The sequence below is a fragment of the Aspergillus vadensis genome, assembly GCF_003184925.1.
Source record: "Aspergillus vadensis CBS 113365 unplaced genomic scaffold BO88scaffold_3, whole genome shotgun sequence".
Lineage (NCBI taxonomy): Eukaryota > Fungi > Ascomycota > Eurotiomycetes > Eurotiales > Aspergillaceae > Aspergillus > Aspergillus vadensis.
This window is the reverse complement of record NW_020292041.1, coordinates 44,668-61,949: the sequence shown is the minus strand read 5'-3', so window position 1 is coordinate 61,949 and position 17,282 is coordinate 44,668. Positions and strand designations below refer to the sequence as shown.

Genomic DNA, 17,282 nt, shown 5'->3' with positions numbered 1-17,282 from the left:
GGCGGTGATGCTTAAGAGAGGAATATCAGCAACCTGCAGGGTCGTGGCCTCCCAAATATGATGGAAAAGTGATTTCCTAAGCGGACTTCTGGTCGTGTCACTACAGACTCCACGAGCGTACTCTGGCGACCAGGGGGGCCTTCCGCCTACAGCTGGAGCACAGCCAAGCGATGCTGTCCAGGGCCTTGCAACTCGCGAACGAGTACGTGTACAGAGTACGACCTAAATAAAAAGCGAAGAGCTGAGCGCAACGAAAAAAATGCAAAGGCGGATATTACAGAGTTGCCGACTTTGCTGTAGAAAAGAGTGGGGGATGAGAAACGGTGCAGAAGAGATGAAGAAAGGATAGAAAGGGAGTTGAAAGGGAAGGGATTTCGTAGAAGGTAGTAAAGGTGGTCAGTCAGGTGAGGAGAAAAATCAGCATATAGCTGCGCTAGGCTCGAACGGGCAGCAACACCTAAAAACAAGTGAGTAGTGAGCCGGGTATGCCCAGCCATTTTTCTTTTCTTTTGCCTCAGGCTGCCATATCTGCATTGTAACACGTGACTTGCATTTTTTTGAAAGAGATATGCAATCCTTACATAAGTCCCGCCAAAGCATGAAACAAGTGCATGAGTCGCAGTTCGGTGAGTCGAATGAGGTAATGCGCTAGGCTTCCCCATCATGTTAGGTAACCGATTTTCTACACAACAAATGAAGACCGTCCCACCGTTTGAGAAACCTTACAGAGTACTCCATTAACCCCTGGAAACACTTACAACGGAGACACTTATCAAGTCGTTAACCATGAGAAAACTGTTCTTAGTTCTTACAGGCTAGGACTCAGGAAGCTGGATACCTTCCCTTACTGCTTACTTCACTTCCAACCGCAATCACGAATATCCTTCACAGTTTGGTACCCCTTGTGACCATGCAAATCATCAATCATGAGAAAATCACTACACCGAGTAATAAAGGTCTGAACTTATATATGTCGAGCAAGGTGTGTAAGGTAATACCACTACATACTTGTATTGTTGTTATGGCTGGGGAAATCCGTGCCCATGGAAACTCAATGGGTGGGCAAAATTGTGGATGAGATGGCGACTGCCGACGTCACTAGCCATGGACCAACAGCTCTACTGTGACACTCCGTTTACGGATGAGACGGCGCCGATGATCGTCACAATAATAGTAGCCCGAGGCGGCATTACAGTGTCTATATCTATATTCCAACACATGCATATGGTTGACCGTTTGATCACAATTGACAGCTCTGGGCTTTGCTTTTGAACGGACACGCATAAGCTCGAGCAAGTATGAAAGAATGACATGAGTAGAACTCTAAAGGTTGTAATAGTAAATACATAGCGTAAAAGTACACACAGACCAAGAAACAAAACGCAAGGAAAGAGAGGATTTTACTCCGGACTCCGTTCCGTACAACGGAATCAAGCGGGTAAGGGTCACCACCAAAACATGATGGATCCTTCTGATTGCCGCTGGAAAGCGCGCCGAAATCCTGGCTCAGACTCGGGATATCGGCCGGGTTGAGACTAGTGTGACCGTAAGATACAGCCGCCCACCATTACCGCACGGCGTTGCCGTGCGTTACCGTACAGTCCGCGTACCGGCTGTATTAGTACGGCCAGATGGAAAAAAAGGGCCGCGCAAAAGAGCTTCTCCATAACTTGGGAACACCGTGCGGCCCATCTTCCTTTTTCTTTTCTCCTACCGTGTCCTGATATACCCTCTTTCTCTCCTCTCCTTCTTTCCTTCCAACCACTCAACTTACTGCAAGTTGTTCACATTCGCCATGGCTTCCACCTTGAGACTGGGCACCTCTGCTCTCCGTTCCTCCTCCATTGCCGCTAAGCCGGTTGTTCAGTCTGCTGCCTTCAATGGCCTGCGCTGCTACTCTACCGGCAAGGCCAAGGTTCGTTCTACCTCGATAACAATCATTCCTCGAATATTCATACTGATGCTTCTCTGTTTCATAGTCCTTGAAGGAGACTTTCGCTGAGAAGCTCCCTGCCGAGCTCGAGAAGGTTAAGAAGCTCCGCAAGTACGCACAGCTCCCCGTCCGACCCTCTTATCTACAGCAGGCCTTGTTAACCAGTCAATCAATGTTTGTAGGGAGCACGGCAGCAAGGTCATCGGCGAGGTCACTCTTGACCAGGCCTATGGTGGTGCCCGTGGTGTTAAGTGCCTCGTGTGGGAGGTATGATGAGGAACCTGGTCAATAAATTTTGAGGAGACTGTCTAACTGACTTCGATAGGGTTCCGTCCTCGACTCTGAGGAGGGTATCCGTTTCCGTGGCCGTACCGTAAGTTGCGAACAACTGAAAGACTATTCGAAATGTATACTAACAGTCCTTAGATCCCCGAGTGCCAGGAGCTCCTCCCCAAGGCTCCCGGTGGTCAGGAGCCTCTTCCTGAGGGTCTCTTCTGGCTCCTCTTGACAGGCGAGATCCCTACTGAGCAGCAGGTCCGCGACCTGTCTGCTGAGTGGGCTGCCCGCTCCGACCTTCCCAAGTTCATTGAGGAGCTCATCGACCGCTGCCCCAGCACTCTGCACCCCATGTCCCAGTTCTCTCTGGCCGTCACCGCTCTTGAGCACGAGTCTGCCTTCGCCAAGGCCTATGCCAAGGGTATCAACAAGAAGGACTACTGGAACTACACCTTCGAGGATTCCATGGACCTCATTGCCAAGCTGCCCACCATCGCTGCCAAGATCTACCGCAACGTCTTCAAGGATGGCAAGGTCGCTCCTATCCAGAAGGACAAGGATTACTCCTACAACTTGGCCAACCAGCTCGGCTACGGCGACAACAACGACTTCGTTGAGCTCATGCGTCTTTACCTGACCATCCACTCCGACCACGAGGGTGGCAACGTCAGTGCTCACACCACCCACCTTGTTGGTAGCGCTCTGAGCTCCCCCATGCTCTCTCTCGCCGCTGGTCTGAACGGTCTGGCTGGTCCTCTCCACGGATTGTAATTTTCAAATTCTTTCGATTTCCATCGAATCGAAGCGGTCTCGCTAATGTTTCCTTTTTTCCAATCGCACAGGGCCAACCAGGAAGTCCTTAACTGGCTCACCAAGATGAAGGCCGCCATTGGCAACGACCTCAGCGACGAGGCCATCAAGAACTACCTCTGGTCCACCCTGAACGCCGGCCAGGTCGTTCCCGGATACGGTCACGCCGTCCTTCGTAAGACCGACCCCCGCTACGTGTCTCAGCGCGAGTTCGCTCTTCGCAAGCTGCCCGATGACCCCATGTTCAAGCTGGTCAGCCAGGTCTACAAGATCGCTCCTGGTGTCCTGACCGAGCACGGCAAGACCAAGAACCCCTACCCCAACGTCGATGCTGTAAGTTGCCTCGTGAACCTGCGCCCCAGTTGCATGCGCGACCAGTGTACTAACCGGTATGTAGCACTCTGGTGTCCTCCTCCAGTACTACGGCCTGACTGAGGCCAACTACTACACCGTCCTCTTCGGTGTTTCCCGTGCTCTGGGTGTCCTTCCCCAGCTGATCATCGACCGTGCCCTTGGTGCCCCCATTGAGCGCCCCAAGTCCTACAGCACTGAGGCTTTCGCCAAGCTTGTTGGTGCTAAGCTGTAAATGAGTTTGGGATGACATGAAAAACCGGAGGTGATTCTTATTTCTTTTTACGATAAACACAGCATCTTGTATTATGCCTACCCTGTTCTGGTTTAGTATTTTTGTGACTGGGGACGATTTTTAAAGTGTTGGGGTTTGTTCGATTAATGTATGATAGGACACGGTTCGAGCGGGCCTTGTAACAAACAGCACTTGAGAAATTCCAAGTCAATCGTCTTCTGATTCTTATTTCGTATTAGACCCCGGGACAGTGTGTCGCGGAGTGACAGACAAGCAAGCGTAAGGGGGCGGAGAGGGGCAAGCTGACATTGCAAGTCGGATGCCGAAGATAAGAATCACGCAGGGAGAGGCCAAGAGGAGTGGGATCGGCGCGGTCGAGAAACATACGTGATTAGTGCCACCAGTGTCGAGCTGACTGCAGGTCTGCATATCGGTCAAATCATAGGCCGAAAGTAAAAAAGCTCCGCGGACTGATCGTCGAACAACATAGCCAGTCAGGCAGCAGGGTAAATTGAAGATGCATCGGGTTTCAATCAGGTTTCGGAGAATGAATTGGACATTTACATTGACTGACTTAGATACTTTATTTCAGCCAACGCTAACTGCAGAGGTTCGGGGGCGCCATTGGTGACCTCCGGAACACTCCATCGTTCAAGCGGAACAATACGAGCTACGGACAGTGAGATAAGCCAGACTGGAAGTCAAATGCGAAAGGACTAGATAGTCAAATGAATGAATGGATGAATGGTCTACTCCGGGAATATTTGAAGGAAGGATGAGTACTCCGTATGAGACAAACATATACATAGTAACTACTACTACTACTACTACTACTACTACTACGGCCGCCGTAGTCCGGGCGTGTTCAGAGATCCTGGCGGATCCTCCTTCTGATCCTCCCATGATCGTGGTTGCTATGGGGGGAGGAGGCGGAAGGGAGGGACTACTCCGTACTCCGGACTACCTCTCTCCCTTTTTGGTGCCAAGTAGGTTAGTAGTAGAATCTAGAAGTGATTATTATTATTGTAGGAGGTAGATAGATGCTCCATAGATAGATAGTTTGGGACTACTATCATTCCAGGGCCAGCTGGACGTGGGTCCCCCCGATCGACCCTCTCAACCGTTTCGGAAAATGAATGCAGCTCCAGGGTGTTTGTTGGGGGGGAGCCCGGTTTGCTCCGGGCCTCAACTGAAGCCCTCGGCTGTGGCTCACCGCCGGGCCCGAAGCAGGCTAGTGGCCGCTGTGCCTTGATCAGGTTTAGCGCCATCCCCAATCGGCCGATGGCGGGCGGTGATTGGATCTCATTGGGTTCCTGGTTGTTGCGGTGGTGAGTGTGCTCATTACTACGGAGTACTCCTTGGTACGGAGTGCTTGGATGCGCCCACGCCAGACAAAAAAAGCAACTCTTTGACCTGCAATTGGGAGAAAAAAAACCACCATCTGAATCGATAGGTACGTATGCTCTACTTGGAAGGCCGTCCCACCCCCTCGTTGATCCTTCTTATAATTTCCCTTTTTCCTCTTTTTTCTCCTTCATCTTCTTCCCTCATCTTCATTCATACATACATACTGCTGCTTCTGCCGTACATATACTCGAAACCCTTCCCCGGAGCTACCTGCTTACTTGGCCTGTCCTCCTCATCAGCGTCACCTACCTCCGAACTCACCTTCTTCCATCCACAAACAACCAAAACCGACTTCACTTCTGGTCGTTCGTCCTTGACGTACCCGACCCGCAGACTACCTTCCGATTCTTCGTGATCCCTTAAGGCGACGAAGCCCCCAGATTTCCCTTGGTCAGGGCCCCTTTCAGCGCTCCCAAGGTCAGATATGTCTACCGCTACTGCCGCGACGGCCGCCACTGGCCAGAAACAGCTCGAAAAGAAGCCCGTGAAGTTCAGCAATCTGCTACGTATGTAATATCTTGCTACAACCCCGGACGATCAGCGTTTTGAAGGAAATTGGTTCTGATGGCATTGCTACAGTGGGTGCTGGATTGAACCTCTTTGAGTATGTTTGCCCTTCTCACCCGCTTCTTCCAGCGCACCGTGTGTTTCGTAACTAACATGGAATAGGGTCACCACTTTGGGTCAGGTACGAAGCAATAACCGAAGCGGCAATTGTCGGCTTATGCTAACTCCATTTCAATAGCCGCTGGAAGTGATCAAGACGACCATGGCTGCAAACCGGGGCGATAGCTTCGCTGGTGCTATGGGTCGAATTTGGGGCCGTGGCGGGATCCTCGGTTGTAAGTGCTCTTTCCTCTTTCGCTTTTCCGACTAGTGTGGGGTGGCATTGTCTGACACTCGTCATTTACTCTAGATTATCAAGGTCTCATTCCGTGGGCCTGGATTGAGGCCTCCACTAAGGGCGCCGTCCTCCTCTTCGTCGCATCGGAGGCGGAATTCCGTGCCAAGGTGCTTGGTGCGCCCGACTTCGCCGCCGGTATCGCTGGAGGTATGGTCGGTGGTATCGCACAGGCATACGCGACCATGGGCTTCTGTACCTGCATGAAGACCGTCGAGATCACCAAGCACAAGATGGCCGCCCAGGGCGTCAAGCCCCCCAGCACCTTCGCGACTTTCATGGATATCTACCGCAAGGAGGGCATTCGTGGTATCAACCGTGGTGTCAACGCCGTTGCCATTCGCCAGACCACCAACTGGGGATCCCGCTTCGGTTTCTCTCGCCTGGCTGAAACCGCTATTCGCAAGGTCACCAACAAGGATGAGGGTCAGAAGCTCAATGCGTTTGAGAAGATCCTGGCTTCCGGTCTCGGTGGTGGTCTCTCTGCCTGGAACCAGCCCATTGAGGTGATCCGTGTCGAGATGCAGAGCAAGACCGATGACCCCAACCGCCCCAAGAACCTCACCGTGGGCAAGGCCGCCAAGTACATCTACGACCAGAACGGCATCAAGGGATTGTACCGGGGTGTGGCCCCCCGTGTGGGTCTGGGAATCTGGCAGACCGTCTGCATGGTGGCACTTGGTGACATGTAAGTGGAACAGACTTTCCCCTCTCTTGCATTATCAATACCCCGGGCGGAGCACTTCCTACGGGGGTGGCGCCCCGATCTTCATGTGATAACCGAGGAGTGAACTGGAGCTAACGTGTGGGTCTCCGTTACCCCGAACAGGGCCAAGGAAGCAGTCGAAAAACTGACGGGCGACAAAGTCACCGCTAAGCACTAGAGAAGGTTTGAGATACCCTTCTGCCATGCGCGGTCTCGGTCGGAGGAGCGGATGCTAGATAATCTTACTCATACGGTGTGGAACTTGCTCGGTCCGTAGCTAGCTATGCATAGGTGCCGACGAACATGCCGCAAGAAAGTCTTATGAAACCAAACTACCTTAGCATAATAATGTTAATATATTCCATATACCATGAGGCCATTTTTGATCATACGTTGGTTGATTTTTCATCGGAGAGATACACATGCACGATCGCCCACCTGTGTTCTGACGCCGTTAGTTTGTTTGTTATGTATTTCCCCTATTCATCAAATCCACATATCCCGTGTTACCGAGGAAGAACAGAGTGGAATAGATACACAGTAGAGCCAGCCACCACATACCTAGGTAGATTCACAAGCTCGCTACTATCTACTCCGGCGTAAATGCCCGTTTTGTCTACTCTCGGCTGAGGAATGACAGTCTCCAGTCAGCCAACGGCCCCTTCGGGAATGTGGGCAAGCCCCTCTCCCTTCCCAGTTCCCACACGGCTATCTATCTACACAGTCTTAAAATGAAGGTGACAATCAATCCGTCCATCCGTCCGTCATCTGTCATATTGCGCGGGTTTAATCTCTTCCAAAACCCGAATTCCAAGGCCGGCTGGTTGACTCCCACACAGCCTTACCATCCGATCATCTTACTAGAGTATAATATAGTATAGTATAGACTAGTTAGTATACATGTATCAAAAATACGGACCTTACCCCTCTCCTTTTTGTTCTAAGACCAAAAATTTCCGATGCCGTATATTATAATATAGTCTAGTATAGTAAGCAGTATATGTATGTACTTTTGTCTGAATGATGGTACTCTTTTTTTTTTTCCTATTTTCTCGGTGAACCATCTACGGTAACTGTTCTCCGAGAATCCCAGTCAAGGCTTGCATATGATTATGATGGCGTGTCTCACTAAATCATGTACAGTCTGTCTAGTACTACTGCATATGTATGTGGGCATCCCTGTTCTAATTTGGGTCAGGTGATGGAATTGTGTGTGTTGTAAGCACGTGCGTCTTAGTACGTAGTCGTTCGGTTGAGTGTCCATGCCTATTTATCTATTAATTTATTTGTCGATTTGCTTTTTGATTGGCTGTAACCGTGTGGTTTGTGTATGTAGAAATACTAGTAAACAGTGCTGGTGAGTTCTAGGACGAATCGATGGTTCTATCTAGAGTACCTTCTTTTTTTTAAATGAAGGAATTGATCTGTAATTGGCTGTCTATCATTGAGTGGTTGCTGGTTATTCCATTGTGAAGGAGTTGTGAATGTGAATGGGAAGGAGGAAGACGGGTGACATTGGTGTCATGGTAGGGCATTCGGGACTTGATATATAGTATGTCAGTACTAGTAATTAGTATTAGCAGACTGATAGGTGAGACTGGTAATTTAGCATTACTATGCATTTGCTGGCCCATCGTAGCATTGATAGTATCATCTTTGTGCTGATAGTGATTGTAGAGTTATAGTATAATATATATTACTACATGTTACATCATTAAGTTAAAAGCGGAAGGTGCCGCAGTCGAACAATTTTACCGATGCTGATTATACACTTTACTGATAATGTCCACAAGAATGACTTCAATCAGTATTGATTTCTGCCTATCGGCCAGATGGGCTGTTTTGACCTGACTGGTAACAAACTTGTTGGGAGGGTTTTTGGGCATGCTTTGTGTATCGGAGTATCGGGGTTTGGTTCAATGCGGAGTATCATGTAGTGTAGAATTGAGATAAAGTGGTTGTTAGCTACGACAGAATGATATGGGTGTAGTACTACTAGTATATTATATATGTTGGGGGTGATGGCTCTATGGAGTAGTAGTCCCAATGCACTATTAGACATGCTTAATACTACTAAGGTTACTAAAATATATGTAGTATATCCCTCCGTTTATCCGATATATAGCAACAGCAAGGAAGAGAAGGGGGAAATCTATACCAGTGGAACCAGATTCGATACATTTTGCAAATTGTGTTTTCCAAAACTATTCACAGTAAGTTACTGCAAGCAGCCTACATCGCAGCGAGAGAGGTATTGAACAAAGATGGGTTAAGGTACAATTGTATTACAGACACACAACTACAGCCACATCACAAAAGAGAATATCTGCGGAAAGGTCGATCTAGACACATGATAAAAAAATAGGGGGTGTTCGGTTTTTTCCAAAGCCAGTCTAATATGTATTGTATACATGTTTAAACAGTCAGACCAAGGTCCGCGCCGTAGGGGAGCTGGAAGAGGTCTCCAACAGTGGCGACGGAGGCCTTGCCAGACAGGAAGGACTTGGCAACCTGTGTATAAAACATTAGCCATTGTTCCCCAAAATAATTATTGCCGCAGAAAACAAGAGTAGGTGAATTGATAAACTTACATCCTGGACCTGAGCCTCAGTGACGGCATCAATGCTCTGAGCAACCTCACCAATCTGGTAAGGCTTGCTGCCGTTGATGAGAGCGGAACCGGTAGCCTCGAGACCAGTCTCAAGGGTCTGGGCGGACTCGAGAGCGCGGAACTTGGCGAGGGCAACGGCCTTCTTGATCTCCTCGGCGGCAACCTCACCGGCGGCAACCTTCTTGAAAAGGTCGACGGCGTTCTTACCAACAGAAGTGATCTGGTCGGCCTTACCAGAGAGAGCAATGGTGAAGAGACCAGCATCCGAGTAGGTAAGGTTCTGGGTCGAGGCACGGACCTGGGAGAAGCCCTGGGTGGCCTGGGCGAGGAGGGAGAAACCGGGGGTCCACTTGATGGAGGACTCACCACCCAGGAGGGCAGCGAGGACGGAGGCCTCGGGCTTGTAGGCAGCGGTTCCGAAGGCACCGGAGCCAGGGAAGGCAATCACAAGGGCGTTACCGGCCTTGGTGGAGACACGCTGCTCACCACCGTAGTACTTGGAGGCAGCGCTCTGGAGCTGGGCACCGCTGGGGACGGCCTTGAAGAAGTCACCAACCCACTTGGAGACGTCGGCGGAGCTGGCACCGCTGCCAACAAGAGCGATGTTGGACTTGGCAAAGGCCTGCTGAGCGTACTCAGCCAGAGCCTCAGCGGAGAGGTACTTCTCGAGGGGAACGGTGGTCGAGGGGGTGATGCTCTCGCCCAGGCCACGGTGGAAGGCGACGGCGTGAGCGGCATCGACAGCGAGGGCCTCGGGGTTGGCGGCAAGGGCCTGTTGTCTGTACTTGAGGGTCTTGAGGACAACCTCGCTCAACTCGTGGGCTGAGAAGCCGAATTAGACCGGTTCGTCTGACATTTGGAGGAGGGGGAAGGGGTGGCGGCATATTCCCGTTGTCTCCTTACTCACCTGCAAACTTGGTCTGAGAAGCAACCTCGGCGAGAAGTTCAGCGAAGTAGGGGAGATCGCCAGAGAGGAACTTGGCCTTGAGGACGACGTTCTCGCGAGAGTGTGTAGAGGAAACTTCACCGCCCAGCAGTTCGACTTCCCGATTGATCCGCAGTGCCGAGCGCTTCAGCGTAGACTGTCCATTGATAAGAAGAATTGGTTAGCAATTGCCTTAGAAAAGAGTGTAGTAGAGAGCGTGGATGTTGGGTTGAAGCCAGGAAGGACGAACCTTGAAAGCGAACTGTTCGAGGGCATCGGAGAAGCCAGGGACGGGCTGGTAACGGGGACCAGCCTTTGCAACCAGAGCAAGGGTGCTGGTAGGGCCAGCAACTTCCCGGTTGGCGACCTTCACACCAGCAGACTCAGAGACATCGTACTGGAGACCAGGAGTGGCAGCAGAGGCCATGCCCCGACGGCTGCTGGCGCCAGCAGCAGAGCACTGCTTCTGGAGCGCACGGGGCGCATTCCGGCTGAAAGTAGACCGCGACAGCATCATCGCATGTGTGAGAGGAATAGAGGAGGGCGAGGAGAATGGTTAGCCGAGAAGCTCGACAGCAATTGGGAGGGTTGAGAGGAGTGGGAGCAGGGGAAGGCTGCTGGCGGTCGTTGGGCGGATCAGAAACGATGTCTGAAAAGCTTCAAGATGCCGGCTGGTCTTGATTACTCGCCCCGTGATTGGCCCGAAATGCGAGTGCGGGCGGAACCGGCTTTTCCTCGTCCTCCGGGTCACCTGATGTCTTATGTGAGCAGTTGTCCTGTGCAAAGTAGTAATACATCAATGCCTCAGGCTGACAATCACCATGACATTTTGCAGATCACGCTTTCTCTCCTTCTCCGATTGCCGAAAAAAAGTATCCCCAATCTTGATCATCGTTGCTCCGGCTTCCCCATTTCGCGCCTGTCGTTCCTTTTTTGCACTTTACCTCATGCGATTCCCTCGGTGACCTTCCCCCCCTTCTAGAGAATTGAAGCTTTTCGCATTCTCTAGAAGCCATCCACTATGACTTCCCAAGTATGCGATCAATTCCCCCTCCCCTCTCTTCCCGCCCCTCATCTTTAACCACTGCTAATGGTCCGAGTAACAGTACGCGGCAGAGCTATGTGCGCTCTTGGTCGAGGATAATTTTGGGGAGCTTTTTGCGGTATGCTCGCTTTTGCTCACTTGGTAACCCGCTGCATCCATGGAAAACCATATAGTCGGTGTCAATTTGCGGGCCACATCGAGCAACAGGCTGACCGTCATCCGTCTTCGCCAGCGTATCTTCTCAACCCTCCAGCGCTATGACCGGCTCTCATTACCGCGACTGAAGTTCTACTCGCGCCTCTCCGATCGTCAACTTCGTCATGGACTTTCCGCCATGATTCAACACCACCTGGTTTACCATTACACTTCCTACGACGATGGTGTTACCTATTACGAACCAAACCTCCAGGCTGCATATTATCTTGTTCGCTCTGGCAAGATTCTGGAGTTCATTGAAGAACGGCTTGGAAAGTATGCGGCTACCCTTATGGAAACCATTATGTATCTCGGACACGCGCAAGTCGGCCACCTCGAAACCCTCCCGGAACTACAACCCGCACCACCTAAAGCGAATGGCGTGAAACAGGAAACCGAAGGTGAAGAGACTGAAGAACAGATGAATGGCGATGATGAGCACACCTCCGACCAGCCGGCGCTATTACATCCTACTCTGAAAATCCTGGCTTCCCACGGTTATATTTTTCGTGTGCGCGATGCGCAATTCCAAAGCTACGCTGACAACGCCCTGGATGCGGAACGTGCCATTAAGTCGCGACCTGATGTCAAGCAGCTAAAGGGTAAGAAGCTGGACGAAACAGTCCTGGAAGGGACTCTTACTCTTCTGAAGGAAAGACTCGATGGGGACCTTACCCGCGGGCTCATGCATAACGGGTTACCCCGGGGCGCGAAGAGGAGGCATGGTACCGGGTCTGCAGATGCTTCAAACAAAAAGGCACGAATGGACTACGCCGATGCTGATGAGGATGAGGATGAAGAGGAGGAGAACGAATGGTCGGATGACGAGATGGGTGGGGATACCACTCCCATGGAGGTGAGACTGCATAAAACTCTCTGATAGATCCGCTTGACTGATGGTTTTGTTCAATACAGTTGGCTACTGTTGTCCGCGTGAACTATGAGAAACTCGACGTTGCTCTTCGGAACCGACGGTTTTTGGATCTTGCGGAGATGAACTCATCACCAGTAACCGCACAGGTCTACGAGGGCCTCCTACGACGCATAGAATACCAAACCAAGCAATGCCGAGATAGTGCTGAGATACCGCGCGAAGGAGAGGAAGGCGAGCAATACTCTGTCCCCATCGCTCTTAGTGCGGTGACAGAAGAAGTCGACCCGCAGTTGGACCTTGCAGGCTCCATAGGTCCCATGGAGATACCACAGGCCATCAACAAACGTGGGAAACGGCCTCTGGAGGACAGTGTCAATGGAACCGACCGTGAAGGTTCAGAAGCCCCCAGCCGCACCTACGAGGTAGACCAACACCTTTCTTTGCTCTCGCAGCCCCCCTACAACCTCACATCTAAGCGCGTACTTTCCGGACTCATCACCTGGACCGTCGAATTCCGACACCTAGCGCGCAAGCTCCGCCACTTAGAACTGGAACGAATGATCGAAGCCCGCTACGGCGACGTCGCTTTACGAGTGATCCGCGTACTGCACGCCAAGGGCAAGCTCGACGAGAAGCGCCTACAGGAAATCAGTCTTCTCCCCTTCAAAGACCTGCGTCAAGTTCTCGCTAGCATGCAGTCCGGTGGATTCGTGGATCTGCAAGAAGTCCCCCGAGACGCACAGCGACAGCCCTCTCGTACGATCTACCTCTGGTACTATGACCCGGACCGCATCCGAAGCAGCATTCTGGAGGACACGTACAAGGCTATGTCTAGGTGTATGCAACGCCTGCGCTTCGAGCGAAACCGACTCAAGGAGTTTCTGGAGAAGACAGAGCGGAGTGACGTAAAGGGCAATGAGGAACGCTATCTGTCTCAGGCTGAGTTGACCCTGTTGGAGCAGTGGAAGGCTAAAGAGGCCTTGTTGCTTGGGGAAGTGGCCCGGTTGGATGAGATGGTTGCGGTCATGCGAGACTACTGATTGGAATGATCGATTGCATCCCCTTTTCTTCTTCTATGATCAAGGAATATGACGTTTGGAACGATTTCACATATTCATGCTGTATGTCTCAGACATACGTGTTATATACAGCTAGATGGTTGCCATAGGCAGTCTGCATCCAAAGCCTTTGCTGGCTTTTGCCTACGTCAATGTATACTATCAATACCAAAGTAACCTCCATACCCAATCTTATTTCACCGATATACCGAGAAGTTGCGGTCTAGATACAGTAACATTAAGTAAGAGGAAAGATCCCCGGCAGTAAGTGTAACACACCCGCGTGACAGGATACCTTACGTGGAAAGGCTCAGGTAGCTACTGCCACCAAGAACGAAGCGCTGCCAGAAGCAGGAGGGGCAGAAGAAAAGCAAGAGGGCCATGTACAAGAAGTGGAAAGGGAGCAGGAAATGGCAATGGAGAAGAAAAATGCAGCTTACACCCGGAACCCCTTCTCATTAACCCGTGCGAAAAGACAAGAACCACCCCGTTTATTAACATTTCCAGAAGTGACAGAAGCAGCCACCGTAACTCACAAATAGAAAAGCCATCAAGATACGTGTAACGACACCCGCCGCTTCCCAGTAAAACACCGGTCTATACTTTTGCTCAAATCTGCGCTCGTAACGACATATCACATCATAGTGATCTTTAGGCAAGGGCCAGTCCAGCTCGGGAATCAACTCGACTACGAGGTTTCAATCGTAGCCCTATGCAGAGTTGCCTATCTCGAGACTGGTGGCTGCCGATTCCGCATCAACGGCATTTGCTTTTTTCCCATTTTCAGGGTTCGTTGTGTTGTCATCACGCTTTGCCGGCCCCTTTCCTTCCCCCAGGCGCTCTTCAGCGGCTGCTAATTTGCCCTTTGTTTCTTCCAGTTCTTGTTGTAAGGCTTTGATATAATCAATGGCCATCTCCACAGTGCTAGCCTTGCTGATAGGTTGGTTTCCAGCCTTTTCCTTCTCCTTCTCCTTCTCCTTTTCCTTTTCCCCTCCCTTGGCGTTGCAGATTGCAGCTTCTTTAGCATGCTTTATTTGAACGAATGATGCCGGGATAAGGGTCTCAATCTCTTTGAGCGCATTGTTGATGCGATTTCTCCGTCCCTGTTCTGCGAGTTTATGATTTGTCCGCTTTGAGCTTAGGTTCTCGGCCAAGGTTTCAGGGTAGGAGACGCCAGGCAAAAGAGTGCCATCTAGGATATGCTGATAGTTCGACTTTGACGCAAGGTACAGGGCTGAGGTTTCGCTTGTAATCCCTCCTAGACAACACTGATTAGCTTGAAACACCGCGAAAGGTGCCCAGGAGCAACTCTTCAGTCGATGAAAGACTGCCGGGCGAGGAAGGCGCAGATTGCGTAGAAAGTACTTACCATCACCGCGCACCAATGGTTGTATACTGGGGCTTATCTTGGGACGTAAATTAGGGCTAGGTTGAGACGAGCTGAGACTCTGCCGCTTTCGGCCTAGAGGCCCTAATTTCGGAGTATCAGACTTCTTGGGCACCGGTCCGCTGGGGGAGGGCATGGCCAAAGAACGAGGGCTGGGCGCGATAGAATGGGAAGGTCTGTTGACCACTGGAGCAGACTTGGGCTCCATGGCAGGGGTAGCGCTACCTGGCGTAGTCGTTGAAGAGGTTGAGTCCGCCCGTACTGTGGTGTCAATGCGGTTCACTGGAGGCCTCGAGACTGACCCATATGAGGTAGCTGCTTCTGGAAGGACAACATCTTCCATGATATCGTCATGTGGCTCAGAGGGAGCCGGCCTGGACACAGTTGCCATCGGGCCAGTAGAGGCGTTGCTGTGTGGGGACCGTTGGATGCGCATCAGCAAAGCCGGGGTTGCGGGTTCATTGGCTTGTGACACCTGTGTAGTCTGGGGCGCTATCGCGGGAGACTTGCGGGACGGAGGAAGAGCAGGTGGCGGCATCAGTGGTTCAGATAGAGGCTCTGGAGAGACGGAATCTTGCCCAGAGCTCTCATTACTCCCATAGCGGAGACCACTACCACCAGAGCTGCGCGATTTGCTACTTCCCTGGTCCTGGCTTAGACTATTCAAGACCTCGTCCGAGTTGATGTTCAAAAGTGACTTTTTCCGTGCCTGGGGCCGAACTGAAGGCGATTGTTGCTTTTTAGCGCGAGCGGAGAAGGACTTGGTGTTTGAAGGCTGGCGCCGATGTTTCCGCATCAGACCCGGCGAGGAGGGGGCTGACGACATAGGAAGTGCATTATCGGCTGGGGAGGGCACGAATCCCATTTCAGAGATTTGGCCGGTATGGAAGGGGTAACCAGTGGGATTGGAAGTGTGAGCTTCGAGAGCCGGCGAGGTGAGAGGGGTGAAGTACTCTCCAGGGATGGTGTATTCAGGGAAGCGAAATTGACTTTCCAATGGGGTCATGGCAGGTGAGACCAGGGGGGTGTAAAGGGCCTGCGAAGAGCGGGTGCATGCATTAGATCATGCAGGCTAAACTCCAGATGTTGAAAGGACCATGCTTACCTGTTCGTCATTCATTCGAGTGAACCGCTCGTACATCTCATGACCGTCATCAGTCCGGTGTGAGTGCGTAGCGGCACTTCCTTGGAGCTCGATACTGTTAGGGGTGGGTGGTATCACAGTCTGACCATGAGGAACGTAAGCCTGTGTCGTTGGGTGCGAGTGGTGGGACATCTGGTGTGACTGTTCCTGCATCGGTTGGTGCTGCTGTTGAGGGTGAAAGTACTGGGGCTGCGGGGGCTTGTGCGCGTAGAATGCCGGGGTGACTGGGGCATTCGAGTATGAGGAGGGATGCGGCTGGACCTGCTGCCCGTGGTTGGAGAGGTCGAGGGAGAAATCATTGTTCATGAGGTGGGCGTACGACGGCGACTGGGTGGTAACATTATCGGTATCCATGCGGACCAATTGCTCCTGCGCAGGTGCTGTTGTGGCGGGCATCGACATCGAGGCCGGGTGGGCAAGAGGCCGGGAAGCGTGAGGGTCACTTGGCCCATGCCCCTCCACATCAGGGAACTGCATGCCAAACTCGAGGAAGTTGGAGAATTCATCATCGCCCGGGTTGGTCATATCTGACCAGGCCAGAGGATGCTCTTGTTCCATGACGAGGGATGCCGCCTTCCGGATAGTAACAAAAGATCAAAGCGGAGGAGAAGGGAAGACGAGACGTTGGAGATGACCGATCGGAAGTGGGATTTTAGGGTGCGGGCGATGTGAGGGCCAATCGTGCCGGAGAAAGGGAAGGCAAAGTCAAAAGCAAACCCGGTAGGCTAGGAACGAATGATTTTCGGGACCGCGGCGCGAAAGAGAGGAAGTGAATAATAGGGCGGGAGAGCAAAAAGCTCAACAAGAATTGCTGGGCATGGCGAGAGCGGTGACGATGATAGAGGGAGAAGAGGAGGCGATGGTGGTGATGGTAGGAAATGGTAAGGCTCAAGCCTAGTAGACGTAGTATGTAGTATGAGGAAAGTACGAGGGAGTAAGAGGTAGAGAGAGAGAGAGAGAGAGAGAGAGAGAGAGAGAGAGAAGGGAGAAGCCGAAGGAGAGGGTACCGGCGGTGGTAGAGGGGGCCACGGAAGGAAGACAGAGCACAGGAAGGATACAGAACGAAATCGAGGAACTAGACCCAAGAGAGAAAGTGAAAATCAAGAGATTAATCTTGCCGTAGTCGAGAATTAATTTTTATTTTAAATTGTTGATAATATAGCGAAGCAGCAGAAATGGGTGTACCATTCATTCAAGCCATGGTGGAAGGTTAATTAGCGGACAGAGGGCGGGGGGGCAACAGCGGCGCAGGAGATTCGTAGAGGGTGGACTCTAGTTAGTTCATAGTGAGTAAGTAAGTGAGTTGATTACCGGGGGGAGGGTGGAATAATTGTGGATAATCCTCGGAGTCCCTAAAACGCTAAAGGTTAAGTTCGACGGCTTTTACAGACACAACTCTGGTCCGGAGGTGCCAGTCCGGAGAT

General features: G+C 51.5%; 6 protein-coding genes across 6 annotated transcripts; 4 read left to right on the top strand and 2 right to left on the bottom strand.

The window, feature by feature from the left end:
* Positions 1 to 1,795: 1,795 nt before the first annotated feature.
* cit1 (citrate (Si)-synthase CIT1) lies at positions 1,796 to 3,605 on the top strand (the record flags this gene model as incomplete). Its single annotated transcript, XM_025708568.1, has 7 exons — positions 1,796 to 1,915; positions 1,980 to 2,044; positions 2,116 to 2,200; positions 2,259 to 2,306; positions 2,360 to 2,976; positions 3,052 to 3,352; positions 3,417 to 3,605. 7 exons carry the CDS (start codon positions 1,796 to 1,798, stop codon positions 3,603 to 3,605), a joined length of 1,425 nt encoding a protein of 474 aa, XP_025566290.1.
* Positions 3,606 to 4,380: 775 nt separating this feature from the next.
* On the top strand, positions 4,381 to 4,937 carry BO88DRAFT_332442 (uncharacterized protein; the record flags this gene model as incomplete). The annotated part of the gene is made up of 2 exons (XM_025702726.1): positions 4,381 to 4,591; positions 4,687 to 4,937. 2 exons carry the CDS (start codon positions 4,381 to 4,383, stop codon positions 4,935 to 4,937), a joined length of 462 nt encoding a protein of 153 aa, XP_025566289.1.
* Positions 4,938 to 5,436: 499 nt separating this feature from the next.
* BO88DRAFT_332992 (putative mitochondrial DNA replication protein (Yhm2)) lies at positions 5,437 to 6,605 on the top strand (the record flags this gene model as incomplete). Its single annotated transcript, XM_025702744.1, has 5 exons — positions 5,437 to 5,518; positions 5,592 to 5,616; positions 5,682 to 5,700; positions 5,758 to 5,854; positions 5,929 to 6,605. 5 exons carry the CDS (start codon positions 5,437 to 5,439, stop codon positions 6,603 to 6,605), a joined length of 900 nt encoding a protein of 299 aa, XP_025566288.1.
* Positions 6,606 to 8,784: 2,179 nt separating this feature from the next.
* On the bottom strand, positions 8,785 to 10,587 carry BO88DRAFT_401626 (ubiquinol--cytochrome-c reductase subunit 2). Its single transcript, XM_025705891.1, has 4 exons — positions 10,406 to 10,587; positions 10,138 to 10,312; positions 9,211 to 10,052; positions 8,785 to 9,130 (listed from the first exon to the last, which is right to left on the bottom strand). Exons 1-4 carry the CDS (start codon positions 10,580 to 10,582, stop codon positions 9,035 to 9,037), a joined length of 1,290 nt encoding a protein of 429 aa, XP_025566287.1. The 5' UTR covers positions 10,583 to 10,587; the 3' UTR covers positions 8,785 to 9,034.
* A 565-nt stretch (positions 10,588 to 11,152) lies between these two features.
* Positions 11,153 to 13,735, top strand: BO88DRAFT_401625 (putative DNA directed RNA polymerase III subunit Rpc82). Its single transcript, XM_025705890.1, has 4 exons — positions 11,153 to 11,188; positions 11,262 to 11,318; positions 11,433 to 12,251; positions 12,311 to 13,735. The coding sequence occupies exons 1-4, from the start codon at positions 11,177 to 11,179 to the stop codon at positions 13,307 to 13,309; spliced, it is 1,887 nt and encodes a 628-aa protein (XP_025566286.1). The 5' UTR covers positions 11,153 to 11,176; the 3' UTR covers positions 13,310 to 13,735.
* A 302-nt stretch (positions 13,736 to 14,037) lies between these two features.
* BO88DRAFT_422291 (phosphate-sensing transcription factor PHO4) lies at positions 14,038 to 16,416 on the bottom strand (the record flags this gene model as incomplete). Its single annotated transcript, XM_025708567.1, has 3 exons — positions 14,038 to 14,585; positions 14,697 to 15,750; positions 15,820 to 16,416. 3 exons carry the CDS (start codon positions 16,414 to 16,416, stop codon positions 14,038 to 14,040), a joined length of 2,199 nt encoding a protein of 732 aa, XP_025566285.1.
* Positions 16,417 to 17,282: the final 866 nt, after the last annotated feature.

What these genes read in the sequence shown, in the direction of transcription:
- BO88DRAFT_401626 (XM_025705891.1), bottom strand. Translation starts at nt 10,582, where the DNA reads ATGGCCTCTGCTGCCACTCCTGGTCTCCAGTACGATGTCTCTGAGTCT. An exon ending in TTCTCAGACCAAGTTTGCAG is followed by an intron (nt 10,053 to 10,137) that starts GTGAGTAAGGAG and finishes TCGGCTTCTCAG; the next exon opens with CCCACGAGTTGAGCGAGGTT. An exon ending in CTGAGGCTCAGGTCCAGGAT is followed by an intron (nt 9,131 to 9,210) that starts GTAAGTTTATCA and finishes TTTTATACACAG; the next exon opens with GTTGCCAAGTCCTTCCTGTC.
- BO88DRAFT_401625 (XM_025705890.1), top strand. An exon ending in ATTTTGGGGAGCTTTTTGCG is followed by an intron (nt 11,319 to 11,432) that starts GTATGCTCGCTT and finishes CGTCTTCGCCAG; the next exon opens with CGTATCTTCTCAACCCTCCA. An exon ending in GGGATACCACTCCCATGGAG is followed by an intron (nt 12,252 to 12,310) that starts GTGAGACTGCAT and finishes TGTTCAATACAG; the next exon opens with TTGGCTACTGTTGTCCGCGT.